Genomic DNA, 17,862 nt, shown 5'->3' on the forward strand with positions numbered 1-17,862 from the left:
TAAAGTAAGGCCAAAGCTTCATGGTGGAGCTGTAATGGTGCTCTGCAAATGCAGGTGGTACTATGGCAAGGCCTAGGAGGGGCGAACCCTGTGGAGGCAGGACTTCTGGAAGGGGAAGAGGGCAGTCCCAGATTCAACACAGAGGAGGGAGAGGGGAACTGTTCAGAGCTGCTCAATGAGCTCTAACTCCATCATCCTCTCCACTTTGCTATGGTTTTGTACAGCCCCCTTGCACACAGCGATGGAGAACACATCCCTCAGCTCATTTAAGGGAAGTGTGGGCAGGTGGAAAACAGACTTTGAATGAGAAACTGCACAGCCACATCTGTGCAATGCTCAGCAGCTCACCATCATGATGCAGGGCTTTGCTAACATAACTGGGCTGCTTTTGCCTTGGAGATGGCTTAAAATGTAGGCAAAGCTAACTCATGTCTCCCCACACTCCACAGGGCAGGCACACTCCCATGCTAATAACTCGTGGTGTTTTCCTTCACTGGCATTTAGAAGAGCACACACTGCAAAATAGGCATTTGTACCATGAAGAAATTAATCACACCCATCATACCTGCAGTGCACAACCACTGGTCCCATGTCTGGGGTTCTGGCTGCAGAGGATCTCCTAACGAAGGTTAGCACAGGCAGAGCATACTCCGGCACACCCATGTCAGGCCACTGAGTGTAGTGATACTGAATAACCGTTCTCTCATTCTGGCGCCCTTTTGGGTTTCCTTTCTGACCCTGCATGCAAAGTAGGAGCAGATAAAAAAGAAAGATTAGGAAAGAGGAGCATGCAAATATATTCAATCCTACTGGCTAGCTCGGATGAAAAAGTGCTGGACTGTTACAGAAGAAATCTTCTGCAGCTCTGCCTCCTGCTAGGTGGAGACAGAGTTCAAGAAAAAATACACATGGGAATAACAGCAGCAGCTGCAATACCTAACCAGCAGCAAATTTGAGAGAAAGAAACATAGGTTAATCCTTTCACCAGGTTCCTTGTAATCCTGCTTTTGTTTACTTATTTTCCATCCACCTGCTGCTTCAAGTTGCCTATACAACAGCTGAATTTCCTCCTGCATGGCTTGCATCCTTTACACAAGCTAGAAGGCATCTGGATGAGAACAGTGAAAGCTTCACCCACCTTCTTCATCTTCGTGTTCCTGACTGTGAAGCGGCGCACAGTGTAGCAGGCGTGAATGTTTGTGCTCTTCAGTGTCACTATTATGTTGCCATACTCCTCGCTATTCTCTGACGGCCAGTACTGGTCACATTTTCTCTGAACAAAGACATAGTTGGATGGGTTGGCTGAAGGTTTGAACTTTCTTTACATTTGTGTTTGAAGTTTTTTATAAAAAGTAAAATCATGGCTAGCTATGCAACCCTCTATGTTAGCTATGGTTTAGACATCAACATGTATCATCCCAGACCATTTAAAAGAAATTCTGCCCACATGAGTTGGAGAGATAGTAAGGAGTATCTGCTAATAAACTAGAAAATCTCTTACTCTTCCTTTTTCGACAAGGTTTGTGATCATGACAATGATTCCAGTATTTTGTTCCCAAATCATCCTCCAGAAATCTTCAAAGGTAGACTTTAAAGGTCCCTGGGTAGCAATGTAGGCTTTTGCTTTGTTGTAACCCTTCAAAGAAAACCATAATGCCAAGTGAGATGAAAGCAGTATCATGGCAGAGGTATTAATAATTTAAAGGTAACAACGAAAGGTGCCTTTCTCATTCAGAATAGTGAGGAATCTGTAGCAAAATTATCATGTGAAATTGGAAAACACAAACACTTCACAAGTAGCAATACTTCCTCCTTGTGGAGGGATTCAGAGTTAGAGAAGAAAAAACAATGAAAAGAACTTACATCAACATAATTAGCATTAATGTAGTCACTGTGCTTAGAATCCTTTCCTGGTAAAGGCCGTAGCTTCACCCTACTGTGATCATCTGCAGGACAGAAAACAGAGCAGAAGCATTAAGGAAACATGATGCAGAACTGCAGGTAAACGTCCCATTTCCTAGGTACTGGAGCAGCCCTTATTAATACCCTGCACAAACTGGCTTTGGACTGGAAGTGGAAGGTGTCTGTTCTTGGTCACCTGGATGAATTGTCTGTTCTTCCCCATTTGAAAATGGTAGCAGGTCCTCAAGGCTTCACATCCCTTAAATCACACAGTTCATGCTGGGACAGCTTCTCTTTAAAAGACACTGTAGAAAGATCTCTAGGATCATCTGCATTGCACAGTGTAATGTGATTCAAAGAGCCACAGCACCACACAGGGCTGTGTAATGTGGTGCAGAGGCACCAGCTCAGCTCTTGCAGGCAGTAGAGCTGCCTTTGCTTGGCTCAGTGTCTGAGCTCATTATCCTCCACTCTGTGCTGTGCTCTGACAGCTCTACTGGCTCTGGAGAGTGAATGTCCCCACTCCTTCACCACCCTCATCATACCAGGAAGATAGACTTTAGATTGTGCTTTTCCACTCTTTAGCTCCTGTTTTTTTTTTGCACTCAAATGCCTGACTTCCTGCTTAAATCAGAAGAAACTGCAGCCCTTCTGCTTCTAAGCAGCAGCATGGGCCTGGGAGGGGCTTCCAACACATGCAGGAAAGAGACGTGTGGGCTAACTTTAAGCAGGAAGAATCTGGTTTTGTTTGCCTTCCAAGGCACCAAGGGAGAAAGAGGTTCCTTCAGGTGCAACTTGGAGCACCGAAGTTCCTGCTTCGATTCTCCTCTAGTGGTACTTCTCTCTCTGTGCTTAGAGGGACCAGACACCTATGTCTAAAACCAGAGCTGGGACACCTGCAATGAATCCCCTTGCCCAAGGACATGTAGCAAGTGTGTTGCTGGTCCTTAGCCTACACCTTGATAGATTCTGAGAGTCAGAGACATGCATTTCCTCCCTATGCCATCAAAAACATTCAAGATTTACTGTACATTTTAAGAACACTGGGGACTCTGTATCAGCAACTTTCCATCTTTGATCCTAAACCACAGTAACTGCTGCACCTCACATCAGAGAACAACATGGAAAAAAGTCACCACATTTACATCCCAGGCCTGTAATAATTTGCACTGAGTCCAGATTTGCAGTTCTCAGAGGAATACAGGCAAAGCCTGCACTGTGCTACAAAGATCACTGCTTGTCCAAGTCGTACACATGGTTGAAGCGGTTTGAAATACAGCAGATATATTCTGCAAGATTTAGCACCTTTGGGATTATAAGGAAATCTCAGGGATCATCAGTAAAACTCTTTTCTCCACCGTGCACTTCCCTTAGGCCAGTTTTCGGATGTTAGCAGGCAGAAGAGCTCTGATCATCAATTTATCCAAGTTATTCCTCCACAAAGTTTTAGAGCAAACTGGTACTTCTAAATCTATGCTTTCAAACTGGAAACTATTTTAAAACAAAAGTTGGAGTGAGATCCTAGCCTCAGAGAAGTTAAAATATCCACTGCCTTTAGAAGGAAAATTATCTCCCTGTCACACTGTCATGTATTTATTAACTATTGTGTAATAACGTAACTTTAACCCACCTGCTTTTCCAGTCACACAGACACAGTGTGAGAGGAGAGTGTTTTTCCTGTTTGATTAAACGTGCTCACTGCTGGTGCTTACTTACATGCTAGGATGTTGATGTATCTGTTCTTGTGCTTGTTGTCGGGGTGGTTGGAGTGCTCTGCAGTGATGTTCATGTCGGCTGTACAGCGTTGCACTTCCTAGGCATAAAAATTATTCAGATGCAAAACGCGTCAGCCCCAAAAATGAAGCTCTATCTCCTTTTGCAACAGCTCATAGAAACCGCGTTCAAAATATCGATATCTTAATTACTGAATTAAACACACAGTCATTCAGCATTTTCCTGTAGGACGTGGTCTGCTTAAACCAAGGAGGTGTTAGCCTGGCTTATGCTTCTCTTCGCAGACCTGGTGACAGATGCAGTCTGGGCACCCCAAGAGTGGCTGTCCCATCTGACCAGCAGTCCATCCATCTTCAGGACTGCATCTCCTGTGGCACCCCACTGTCTCCCCCCTTGGGAAAGGAAGAAGAGTCCCTTCAAAGGCAAGAGTGGCCACAATGCAGGGTAAGAAATGAAGCACGAAGAACATTTCAACGGCAGTCTTTTGACCGCAGGACAACTAATTTGCTTATAACCTCTCAAAACAGGGTTTCTGACATTTCAGCTTGGCACTGACCTTTTGTTAGTTCTCTGCAGAGAGATGCCTTTTATAAAATATAAATAAAATAGATCTTTGAAGATAACAGCTAGTGCTTTAAATACCACTTCTTGGACACTGATGAACAGCCAATGATATAGTGAAAGAGATAAAAGGTTGCAACCGCGTATATATACCGGAGCGATGTCTATTCAGACATTCAGAAAGCAGAACGAGTCTGTCTCAAAGCTCGAGATGCAGGTGTCTGTCTAGTCAGGTTAGATACCAAACTCCCATTGACTTTTCAGCTCTGAACCTACTTCCTACACCATCGGCCATCAGAATACAGGGCTATTGAAATGGGGCAGTGGAGGATCTCTTCTTAGCCCCTTGAGAAGCAGCTATTCCGCTTGGCCAGGCTGCCCTAGAGATTTACACACATCAGAGATTGTCTTGCAAACTAAACACTACAATTCCTCAACTCATGTATGATACCACCTCCAGGACAGATTTTTTTGTCAGTTTAATTAGTTGTCTTGAAAATGCTAAAACTCTTTTTTATCCCTAGCATAAATATTTGTAGTTTTAAAACACATTTTTGAAAAATATATCAATGTTTGGAGCTCACAAAGTTGCAGAAGAAACTACAGTTATTTAAATCTTTTGTGAGCCCCAGAAATCACACCAAATAGAACCAATTTCCCCCAAGGATATATGGGGAAGTGCCAAATTGCTTTGTATTCCAGGCTTTAAAAATAACAGTACAGAACCTGCCTAAGAGGGAAAGTCATTAGGAGCTCACAGCTGCTACAAAGATCACAAGCTAAGTGACAGAGAAAAATTATCAAGAGAAATGCTATACAAACAGCAGATGTAACAGAGTTCAGCATTATGCAGACATTTCACAAAGGAGTTGCATTGCAATTTTGGTATCTTCCCCAGCATTTACATTTTAAAAGTGCAAAGTGTACTAAAACCTTGAACATTTTATAGCTTTTATATCCCCATGACACTCCCAAATAAAAATTGCCTCTCTTTTTCTCTTCCCCCTCTCCACAGGGAGAAATACACTGCATTCACGGAGGTGAGCTGAGCAAAGACAAAGAGGAATCGGGCAAAACTCGCAGCTGATCCTAACAGAATAGTTCCGTTTCTATCACGGATGAAAAACCACATTAAAATGTGCACTTCCCTAATTCTGCTTGTCAGCTCCAGTAAACAAGGGACTTCTGATTATACACTGGGCAGGAACAGCTCAGCCCAAGTCATAAATGGAAAAGCAGCATTACTTATATGTTAGCTCAATTTAATGTATTTTTGTTTTACCTCTTTTTGCATTTAGAAATCGTGTAATAGCAGTGCTGTACTCTTTGAGTTCACTACTAAAAAATACCCTCCCACTTCTGAAAAGCTTTACGTCAGCCCCTACATCCCTGCATCACTACAAAATTCTTTTTACAAGTTATTAGCATTGAAACATTTATGCCAAATGCTGCAGAATTTAACGCAGATGAATCCAAAAAGGTTCTGTGGAGAATACTCTAAAAAGTTATAGAATGTAATAGGGAATTACATCCCTGCTAAGGAATTTTCTCTGACAGTTTAAATACTACACAGTAAATGTATCACTTTCTATTAAATTCTATAGGACTTTTCCATAAGGGAATTGTTGGTGAGGTTAATCACTTTAATTAACCTTTTTATGTTGATGCTGACTGTTTTCTCAACTGTACATGTTCCCAGCTGGCCAATATAAAGTTAATAGAAGAGGAAGATTAAGCTAAGATGGTGAAAAACACAGCAGTGGAAAAGACAGTCTGATGCTGTGAGAGCTGATCATCTGAAAATGGCTTTTCCTACCACATAACGTTCTAAGTGAATTTTAGTACTCTGGAAAACTGCTATAATGGTGGATTCCTGTTCCACAGGAGACTGTGAAAAGGCAATTGTTCAAGAAAAGCTTCTCCCTTGCCAATGCAGGTTTTTTTTTTTTTTTTTTTTGTCTTTTTTTAAACATCAGTGTAGGCCAATAAAAGGCCATTTCAATTTCAGCCCCCTTTCCCCAGTCCAGGCCACACAAACAAAGCATTGGGATGCTGAGGCTGTCCTACAAGAAGGAGCCTGAGAATATTCTCCAGCTTCATGCTGGCCACTGACAACGCTTGGCTGTGCTGCACAGACAGGTAAGATTGAGAGCAGAGGTTGGTTATCCATGGTTGGCCCTCCTGGGTTCACCTCTCCAAATTCTAAAAGCAAATGACTAAACCACAGGCTCACTGCATCAGACAGCATGACATAGCTTAACATTCTTTTGTTATTAAAGTCAACAGGGTTGCCTTTCATCAAAGCACAAAATGCTTTAAGAAGGCAAGACTAGTAGCAACCTGTTATCTATGCCTCAGCTCAGAACATTATTTGCCCTTTGGCAGAAGGGGATGGCCTAGTATTAACTAATATCACTCTGGAGGAAGTTCCAAAAAGTCACCATACTAATTATGCTATTTTACCACATTTTATATATATTACATATTTATTTTCTCAGCATTTTCTATTGGTTACGCAATTAACGCCCTGGGATTTCTAAGTCACACTGGCTACGAAGTCATTCATTTGCATTTAAAACACCCCCGTGATTATATTATTATTCCCACTTAAATTTGCAGGCAGCCCACCAGGTCTGGTCTGATCCCAGGCTGCTCACTGCAGCCTAAACAAACTCCTCTGCAATTAGCACATAACTGCTTCTGGCACCTTGGAGTAGTACAGCCAGTGCCCCTACCGCCACCTCCATTATTCACCCTCTCATATCAAACAAACTTTCAGGTCCAAAGTCTTTTCTTCGCCTTCCTTCATCCTGCTTAGCCTCTTCCCCTGATTTTAAGGGCGGCTGGCTAGCACACTGCTGCTCCTCATGTTTAACTGCAGAACGCATTGCTGCCCAAAGATGAATGGATACAGGCTCTGATTCTGTCCTTTCAACTTATCATTGACAACCCAAGAAACCAAAGTACATGGCTTCAATTGACCGTTAGTTACTGTAAAAAGTGTTCTAGTCTATGCTATTATGGCTAATTTACCTTTTAATTATATTGTCCATGCTAATGCTAATTGGAATTTGATATACCCAGGTTTAACGACCCATTTTCATTGCCTTTCTGAAACAAGTTAAAGATTAGTTTCTTCTAAACTTCAAAGAATTTCCATTTAAGTGTAAAATCAAACCGCTTCAGCATCACGCTGGCAGTATAAGGGTCTGAGCAAGAATTTTTGCTACAGTGACTGAGCAGGAACTCGCTCCTTTGATTTGGCCTTATGCAGTGCTGCTGTTGTTTCCTATTACTTTAGTAAAGAGATGTCCTAGCAGGGGCCGAACTGTAAAAGCCTATGAATAGCAATGAGGAGGAATCAGGAACAAAGGAAAGGATCCTAACCTAAAGGACTAAATAAGAAACGAGCCATGGCTATGTTTTGATATTATTGTGATATTTTTCAGCGTAAAAGCAGCTAGTTCATCCATCCCTAAGATCATTTTTGATCTATTATTTTAATCCCAAATTAGAGAATTCTCTGGTAGTGCTCTCGCTGTTTCTTTTATCACAGCAAACATGAAGATGGCACACCAATAGAGACAGCAAATAGCATTTGAAGATCTCCCACAGGAACAGTGTAGATTTTTGCAATAATTTAGCACTAGTAGAAACTCTCTGATGGCACTCAAGAGAGGGGTGAGCTGGGGACAGCCTAGGCAGAAGAGGAAAATAAATAAATCAAAAGGACTGAACCCAGGAATAACAGTGGAGGAATCATGAACAGATCATTAAAGATTCATGCAAGTGCGAGCAAGTCAGGACCACTGAGCTGGGCATACTGCTAAGCTGTATACCCAAGTGATGCCTGCAGATGTGGGAGAGCAGAGGATGGAGGAGCACTGTTTGCTCGCTGTATCCTGCCCTTCGTTATGGTCCGGTGTGAGTCTGGCTGAAGCCTCACATTCCCTGTGTGAAGCTGCGGCTGCTCTGAATACTCCTCTGAGGACTTCCAGGCAGAAACTTTGTGTATGCTGCTGGGCTGCAATTAACAGGCAGCCTGGAGGTGTTTCAGAGGCGTGCGGATGTGGCACTAAGGGACATGGCTTGGTGATGTGACTCAGTGGGTCAGGTTGACTGCTCGACTCGATGATCTGAAAGTCTTTTCCAACCCGAATAGTTCTATGATATCTGGATTTCTTTTAGAGTTTCTTTTCTACTTTTTCTCTTAATTCATGCCAGTTTCTTAGGGTGGGTCGGGCAGTGAGACAGAGGCTCCAGGAAGACCTCTGCTGCAGTAGTCCTTCGTCTTCCAGCTTCACAGTGCTGCTTCCCTTTGCTTTCACTACAGCAACGCACAGCCTGAGAATACCTCTAATTATGGCAGTTTTGGGCCAGGGTTATAAAACATTTCCCAGTGCAGCAATGTCTGCTAGCAACACGCTTTTGAAACGGCATCCTTCTACTGCCAAATTCCTTGGTGTAGACGCAGTTCTAAGTATGAGTCTGGTGTAAGCTATGTCTAATCTGTAAAAGATGCCAGTGTAACTACACAGTGCTTTTAGTGCCTCGAGAAATGTGCAAAGCGCAGCATTATCTCAGTCTTCAATGCCACCCTTCACTAGAGAATACCGGTCTGAGGTCACTGCTTAAAGACAGCTAGTGACCCTGCTCCAGACAGCAGCAACCGTGAGAACAGCGTTAGCAAATCCCTGCCCCATCGCTGAAGATATGGATTTATGTTATTTTCTTACATTTCAGGACATTTAGAAGAAGGTGCCACTGGAGTATAAAGATATTTTCAATTTATGTGATGAGGGAGCTAGACAGCCTGCCTCTGAGTTCAGCGAGCCTGTTCAGACTCCAAATTGGCAATGATTCATTACCCTCACACGGGCACTGGCAGGAGAGAGGTCTGCGGAGATTGCATTCACCCACCCTAATCGCTCCCTCAGCAGCACTGACCAACTCACTCCAGAATTAGGGAGGAGGTAAATAAAATTGTCTGATCTCAGAAATCCAACTAGGGCGTCGTACTATAAAAATGCATAGTTAGCTTGGGGGACGGAGGGTCATTTCTTGGCTTAATGTTCCTTTCTTAGAGCAAAAGGACATGACGACTCCAAGAAAACTTACTGTGTTATTCCAACAACAGGCCAGGGAGAGGGAGTGAAAAGCTTCGCCGTGGGAGGTGGCACTTCACACCCTTCTTCGATACAAGAATTTGGAGGGCACATGCCCTGTATAATCAGGCTGAGTATCAGGGGAATAGAAGACGTGACATCAGTTTTTAACAAGAGAATCAGAAGGGATTTCAGGCACTACAGCCCACTACGTCTGACTTGTCTACAGGGCAAAGTGCTAGACGCTATAATAAATAGCAGAGTCGGTGAGTGCCTCGAACGCGTTGCGGAGAGGTCCCTGAGGAAGCCCATAGGTAAGGACAGCCTAGAAGAGAACTGCATATTTAGTTTTCCAAAATGGTTTTGAAAAGGTTTCTCAGAAAACATTACTTAAAAAACTGATCTTTCATGAAGCAGAAGGAAAATTGCCCCTGTATGCTAAGAGGCATTCACCACCCAGGAATTGTCAGTGTTCACGTTTCACCAGTGGGACCTTACAGGGACCTAATCTATTCATAAATGGACTGCAAAGCAGACAAAGCGTGTTTATGATGAAAAATTATTCAGGATAATTAGAAAAAAAAAAAAGCTGTTTGTTAAGGGAAGCAGAATGATCTCACAATACTGAGTGGCTGAATGATAAAATGGCAAATGAAATTCAATGTTGGTAAATGCAAAGTGATGTACTTGGGAAAAACAACCCTAACTATACACACACCCTGACAGGTTCCCAATTTGCTATCGCTATTCAGTGACGAGACCTTGGGGTCAGAGCTGATAGTTTTCTGGAGGTGTCAGCTCAGTGCTCAATGGTTGTTAAAAAACAAATAGGATATTAGGAAGGATGAAAGTAATAGAAAACCAAACAGAAAACATCACTGTGCTCCTGCAGAACTCTGCAGTAAACCCACTCATTACATACAGTGCACAGCTTTGGCCTTCCCACCTTGAAAAGGATATGGTAAGGAAAGAAAAAGGTACAGAGAAAACACGTCGTCATAAATCTAGAACGGCTTCCTCAAAAAAACAGATTGAATTCTTCAGATCTGAAAAAGGATGATTGAGGGAAGTACACAGAATTATGTGAGGCATTTAAGTGAACAGGTTTTTGTAATGCAAAAACTAGGAGGTGCCAAGAGAAGTTATTAGGCCTGAGTTAAAACCAAAGGAAGTCTGTTCTTGTGGAACAAATTGTAGAATTCATTGCTATGGGATGCTTTGGGCACCAGACGTCTAAAAGGGTTCAAGAGGTAATTAGAAATTTGTGGAAGAAAGGTCTATCAAAGTCTATTAAATATAACAATGCCAAGAAAATCTCTGGCTAGACAGTGAGTAGATGTAATCTCTGGCTCAGGAAGCCTCTCAATCTCTGCTCAGTCTTGTCCCAGAGCACACAACGAAAAGGGCACCAAACTCTGCCCCAGTGCTGCCCTGTAAAAGTGTAGTACCTCACCCTGTATGCCATGGGTGCTGGAGCTGCCTGAGAGCAAGCCCCAAAACCTCCTCGAGCTTTTCTCAGTTTTAGGTCGAACAAATTCCAAGCTGAAATACAAAGAGTTACATAAGAAACCAGCACCGACAGCACAGGAGTGTGGACTTCAGTTCAAAAAGCTACTCATTGCAGAGTATTAAATCAGGCCGTATATTTCTAGTTTATATCAAAAAATTGAAAATTCATGGGACTCAAAGGAAATCTTAACAATTCTGTATACACAAGAAAGCTCAGCTATCACCAGACAATAAAGCTGGCTACTTGCACTGTGATTACCCCCAGGGAATAAGGAATTGTTGTGGATGTACTTTCCATCAAAAGATTTGTGAGTTCAAAGTCCTTTTTAACTCTCCACATAAACCGCTTCCTAAGCACATTCACAAAATATTTAGCTGTAATTACACTCATTTTAAGAGGAGGAAGGGGGGAGTATTCATACAATTTATTTCCACGGGAATCTTCTTCATGTAAAAAACAACTCAATACAACCCACACACGCTGCCAAAAACACAGGAAGAGACACCAAAAAATAGCAACAAACAGCTGGAGAGTGTTTACCTTCTACATAGGGCAGGTTATGTTTATGCCTAGGTCAGTCTTTCCTTTCTTAGGTTCCACCATAAAACCTCTTGCCACAGAAACTTCTGAGGATATTTTTGATGCTTATCTCATTTAAATAATCCCATGTGCTGGCTAACTTTGGGAGGATTTATTTATTCTGTAGGACTGATTTTTTTTTCCCCCTTCAGCATCTCATTACCACTCTTCTCTCTTCCTTTTCGATGTAAAAAGCAGATTTTTGTAAAAACGGCTATCAGCAGAACCTGACACCCCTTTTCAGAAGTTCCCTAGGCATGGGGGTTGGAGGTACATCACTAATACTGTGCACGTGTACTGTGTATGCACACTGCCCGATCCCTCAGCAGTACATCTGTGATCTAGATCAGGTATCACTTTACCTACAGGATCTGTGAAAAATTCTGGGTTCACTCTTCCATCCCATCACAGTGAACCGTAAGGGAGAAAATCAGGCCCACGAGGTGTCAGCAGGGCAGAACGTAAGCACCAAAAGTGAGATGGATGGTTTATGCCAGACAGCAGTCGTCTCGTTCCTGTTCCCTCTCCTTACTCTAGGAGAAGGTTTCTTTTAGTCTTTAGGAACTGGAGACCTCAGCTACAGAGAAATACATCTGAAGTAGCTATACAGACTTCAAAGGAGAGGCTCCAAATTTTGAGCAAGTGGGGAGAACAGAATTTGGTGTGTGCAGTGTAGTTGGAGGAGTCTAACTTCCTTCTGAGGGGACCCTGCAGTCCCCAGCACAGGACTAATTGCCTAAAACCAGCTCTCCTGACTGGCTGCCACGGCGTGGCACTCGCAGCAGGGAGCTCCAGGAGGAAAGGAAAAATAGGGCTATTAGAGCAGTGTTTTCCTTTGCTAAAACATGGGCGGAAGGTGTCCAACATTTGTTAATAGCAGTGATTTTGTGACAGCTGAAGCAAAGCCAGCTTAAAGCCAGACCAAGTTTACAGATGTGTTGCTGATTATTTTGAATAATTAAATGGTGTAAAACCCAGCTGTGATGAATAGCACTGGGGTCGCAATTCATAAATAATTGAGAAGAGTGAGTCGCATTTGATCATCCTGATCAAATTCTGCTCTCTGGAGAATAAATGTTTGTCCTGAATACCATCAACATTGTTAAATGCCTCAATATTCCTGCTCAGCCATCCAGCCAGCAGTCAATTGAACTAAATCACTTTAACACCTTACACATTTGCCTTCCTCATGAATACAAAACGTTTCTAACTTGCACAACGCTTCTGGGGCATCAGACAAAGCAGCCTCTCTTTATAGACAGTAACCAAACAGCAACAATAAATGTTTTAAATGATCCCATTAAAAACAATTCCTGCATACAGTCCTGTCTTTACTGCAGTAAGTAAAGAAGCTGTAGATATTAGACCACCTATTTTGTTCCGTTGCTCTGTTTGTAAGCAGAGCTACCCGTGTGATTCACATGCATTGCACAAACACACCTCTTCTGCTGATAGGGAAGCCAGCACCACAGCTCCATTGCAATTTCCTGGGGCTCCTCCTGCTTCTAAACACTTCTAAAAGTTCAGCTGTGACTGTGATTAGACTGAAAGCAATGCCTAAAAACTAGCCAGAGAATACTGACTAATACTTACTGGGCCCAATTGCAGTCCATCCGCATACTATGGGATGTTTACTGTGTTTGGGCAGCATGGGTAACCCAGTCATGGCAAACTGCTTTAATTTCATTGGAATTACCTCAAATTTACAGCATATTTCCAAGTCAGAACCTGTCCTAAGCAGCTAACAAGATGTAGCATTACGTAAATACTACCGAACAAGTCCTGAAGCCTTTCTCTTTGGTTTTACCGGAGCAAAATAACCAATCACTTCAACAGCAATCTTTCCTGGCTGAACACAGACAATCAACAAGGACTCCAAGGAACTGACATGGTGCAAATGAGAGGTACAGCCATAGTTTGGAGTTTTTATACAAGACCAAACTCTATTACTCACAGTGAGCACTATTTTTCTCTTTTTGGGCAAAGGGTGACTTCTAAGTGTGATGGAGAAAAGCAAATACCAGGCCAACAAGACTAAAATAAGCTGCAGATAGGAAGAGAGACATGGAATTAAAAACGTCTGCTTGTGCCTTCATGTTGCAGGCAGCTTTTTCTATTTAATAAAAACACAGTAAGGTCTCCCTTAAAGGCACTAATTCCAGTAGAAAGCTGCCTCAGACTCTTGCTCTGTGGCTTGAAACCATCTGTAAACATCCAGTCCCAGTTTACTCATAACTGGTGGCAAATTGGTATTTCCCTATTTCTTCTTATGCATTAGAACATTGCCTTTACCTGACATGACAACATCGCACAGATGTCACACAGCTCCTTACTATTAATATGCAATTAACTTTAGGAAAACGCCATTTTATTAGTGGATCATTAAATCATACCTCAAAGTCTTCTGAGAACCCATGCTGGTTATTAGAGTAGAGCTCACTGATGTGTTTAACAAACTGCTTGACTGGAATTGCTTCCATATCATCTGTAGAAAGAAAGAGATATTCAGAGTTGCTATGTCTTACAAGTAAAACTTCAACATTTACTTTCTCAACTGCAAACTTAGTAAAGAAAGCATTCACTCCATATCATGTAGATTTGAGTTCCCAGGACCATAGTTAGTTCAATATGCAGTAATAAGAAATCTTGATGAATCTGGCCAATTTTGAGGCAAATTCTTCATATTATACTTGTAATTCTAACCACTGCAAATATGAATATTGAGAGTGTATTCCCTGTGATGCTTATTTGCAAAGTCCAATTGAAGTTCAAGCATCTTTTTGTTCTTTTATGCACTTTGAAGATAGCTGTGAAGGGGATGAAGATGCCAAAGAACAGAATAGACCCCAAATAGGAAGGTACAGTACACAATGCACCCAGTAAGTTTTTATCAGATTGAGCAGAAACACAAGCTTTTCTCCTGCAATGGAAAAGTTATTAACTTTTTCCTTTTACACAAAAATATAGTATAGAAAAGAATGTAGCATGATGCCGTTTCTGAGCAAAAAAAAACAGGCAACCCAAGAGCCACAGTAATTTGAGCTTCCTCTCATGCCAGATGTATTCTGCTGGACCTTCCATTTATGCTCAGTATAGTGCAATTACTACCCAATATACCAATAAATCACCCACAAACATTTTCTTAGAAATAAGAAATCAAATGCTGGAACAGAACTAAAGACAAGCAAGACTATTTCTAGCACCTTCACCTGTGGGCAGATGCTAATAAAACTGGGGTGTAGGATGGTTGCCTTATTTTTCTCTCTTTCCCTCTCTCAGAAAAGGCCTAGATGTTGTTATAACCACCACTGCAGTTGGTAGAAACACTGCGCTTGCCAAGATTCATTAGTTAATATTTTCAGTCTGGCATTTGGAAAATGTAAATTGCTATACAACTGTGATTACTTTCAGCATGTGAAATAATCTATTGCCTGATGGCTACTATTGTCTGATTGCATGATTTTATGGCAATACTCCGGTATTTAAGTATCCCATTTAATATTCTTCTGAAGATCGCATCCAGTTTATGTTTACTCCCGGTAATTCAGTGGTGTATTTTTGCTCCCATTTAACAGCCATATGGTTTGGTGCTACAGCTGCATTATAATCTGGATTCCTTTCCTTTTAAACATCTACATTATGATAGAAAAAATCCAAATATTTCTACAGATACTTAGCAAAATTTAACGATAAATAAATAGATGTGACATTTACTGTATTCAGAGTGAAAGATCTTTGGCAGCTAAAACCCCTAAGCTGTCACATATGCTTTTCTTAGCGAAGGGTATGAAGATCTGTATGTGTAAATGAGGTTCTTCTTTGGCAAGAATTTTATAGATCCAGCCCTGACAATCTGATTGCTCTCCAGCTGATGGCAGTTCATATTGACCATGTCATTACTTCTCTACTCTTATTTTATCAGGTAGCGCTCTAGGGTGGTTTTTGCATCTATTGACATTTTCAGATTTCAATCAGCTCTCTTCTATTTTATTTACAAGAGCCAATTGTTAAAGATATGTTTGCAATCTGATCACCTCCCCGTATAGTAATACTACTTTAATTAACCACATGCTCATTTACTGAATAATAAAGAATTCAAAACATTTGACAAGTGTATGCTCATCTTAGCAAAAAGCTGCAGCATGTAGAAATGCTGGCACTTTACAATATTTAAGTGCTAACATTTATTCTGCGTAATATTGAGAATATCACCATCTCATAACAACATTTGTATTAATATTTTTGCTGCCAAGACACTTGAGTGGAATGATCTATAGGAACAGCAGTCAATAGCAAGAGCCTGTAAAACAATCTTTCATCTCCGGAAAAGTAACCCACACATCCTTAATTTCTTTGAAAATAACTTGGGCTATGATAGCAATTTCACAAACTGTCACAAGAAGAGTTCCATATGTATTATTTGTTTTTTTTTTTCCTTGAGTAGTTTAGCTCAGCTGCGACCAACCAAGATCAAGGATTCACTGTAGCACACCAGAGTGTCCAATTTAATTTTGCAGAAGGCAGAATTTAATTTTAATTGTGATCTGTGAGCCAAAAAATACATTAGAGATAACGTGCTCTCCAGTCCGTTGAATTCCCACCAATTTCAAGGATGGGTCTGCACCAGAGATCCATGGCAAAATATGGTTAGTTTTCTTTTATCATCATCACTGCATGGTGGCAGTATCTCTCCACCTTTAGAGCCACTGTTAATTCACTGCTCTGTTCTTCACTATCCTTTATTTTTCTCCTCCCTTTTTTCTCTTCTGCATTTTCTCTTGTACAGCCCTTTCTGATTCCCTCCAGAAGGCATCATTCAATATGGTTTCTTACCCCATTTGATAATGTGGGCAACAGTTAAACAGGAAATAAATAGTAAATACTGTTGACATACAAGCTCACTGGGAGAAAGGGATCTTAGGCAGCTGAAGGTGCCCATTAACCCAGGAAAACCATGTTGGAACAAAGGTAATTGTTTGAAGATTAACATCAGAAACACAAACATTAGTAACTTAAGAGACACTTATGATTTCCAGCTTCTAAACTGCTGGGATAACGTGGTCCTACTGACCATGCAAGATCTGGCAGACACTGCACAGCACCTAGGAGGAGGCCACCCCTGCAGTGATGCTTGCAGTCTGTACTTTTTGATTCGTGCCCCCTAGCACCAAACCCTTAGCTAGGAGCAGACATTACCCCAGGTGGGGTATACATGCATATTTAGCCTTGGGCAGCTGTCAGACCTCTGGCAAAATATGTAGCAATATACTCAGTGCTCTTGAATGGTATCTGCTCTGATGTTACCTGAAGATAGCCGAGACCTTCTCTAAGAAAACCAACAGATGTAGCTAGATGCACATAGTATGCTTTTCCTTGCACTGTCTTCAGTCCAAAGGCTTTGATTAAGCCTTCTTTCCATCTTGAAGACAAATAGACTTCAATGACTATAATTCTTTTAGTCGATTGAAGAGATTAATGGAATCCTATAATGGCTAATTAAGAGCTCTAATAGTTGTTCTGTGCATATTCCCTTTTGCACCATACACTTTTTCCCATCCAGAAACCAGAGTGACGTTTGATGTTGTCAGTGGGATGCTTACATTTTGCAAGACCCACACATTCTTCAAAGAGAGCAGGGAAATGTTTTAATAACATACCTTCACCTCCAACACCGAAGACATAATTACAGGTCTGTCTAGCTTGGGTTTAGCCATCTGTTTTATCAGTGTAAATAAAGTGATTCTGGATTTACACCTTTACAAAATATAAGCTGAATCTGGCACCATACTAACATATTAATCCTTTGTGTTATACAGAGAAAGAAATAATCTTTGATGGAAAGAGGCAGAAGTCTCCATGACTTAAATAATTATACATATTTGTATTTATTATTATTAACAACATCATTTATAATAATAATATTTATAAGCAGATACCACTGAAGCTGATAGGTGAGGGTATGTTTTATTACAATGCCAGACAGTTAACTTTTGTGGTGTTCCCATCTTCACTTGCTGGGCCAAGACAAGTATCTGAGAGGAGTATCACAAACAAAACTGAAGGAAGCCTAACACAGCTCACTTTCTGCCACAAAAGGAGAATGCCAAGAAGAAAGACGTGTTTAAAAAAGGATAGAAGAGGAAAACCTTTACTTGCACATATATAATACATTATCTTAGAAGACAACCACCGTCAAAAGAAGCCCGAAGTATACAGAAGTAATAAAGTTAGTACAGGGTTACATTTAAAATTTGGACAATTAGTAATCCTGCCAGGATGGATTTTCCTCCAACTCCCACTTTAAGCTGCCTTTGCAAAGTTAAAGCAATAGAGGCCAACTGCAAAAGAAAAATGGGATATCATATCAGAGATGGCATTTCCACATAATAAGATCGGGGACTCATTTTGATTCATTTACAGCCTGAGAGCTCACTGGATGGTTTAGTGGTATTGGATTGGAATAGATGGGTT

The 17,862-nt window shown here is 41.3% G+C and overlaps 1 protein-coding gene across 3 annotated transcripts in view; it reads right to left on the reverse strand.

Annotated features, from left to right (window-relative positions):
* Positions 1-17,862, reverse strand: part of PTPRG (protein tyrosine phosphatase receptor type G) — a 398,462-nt gene that overhangs the window by 13,404 nt on the left and 367,196 nt on the right. For all 3 annotated transcript variants that reach the window (XM_068694010.1, XM_068694009.1, XM_068694011.1), the window contains 6 exons: positions 13,785-13,876; positions 3,619-3,715; positions 1,864-1,946; positions 1,502-1,636; positions 1,139-1,273; positions 566-738 (listed from right to left, as the gene is read on the reverse strand). In XM_068694010.1, the coding sequence (XP_068550111.1) occupies positions 566-738; positions 1,139-1,273; positions 1,502-1,636; positions 1,864-1,946; positions 3,619-3,715; positions 13,785-13,876 (715 nt within the window). The remainder of the gene's footprint in view (positions 1-565; positions 739-1,138; positions 1,274-1,501; positions 1,637-1,863; positions 1,947-3,618; positions 3,716-13,784; positions 13,877-17,862) is intronic.

The sequence above is a fragment of the Anas acuta genome, chromosome 11 (genome assembly GCF_963932015.1).
Source record: "Anas acuta chromosome 11, bAnaAcu1.1, whole genome shotgun sequence".
NCBI lineage: Eukaryota > Metazoa > Chordata > Aves > Anseriformes > Anatidae > Anas > Anas acuta.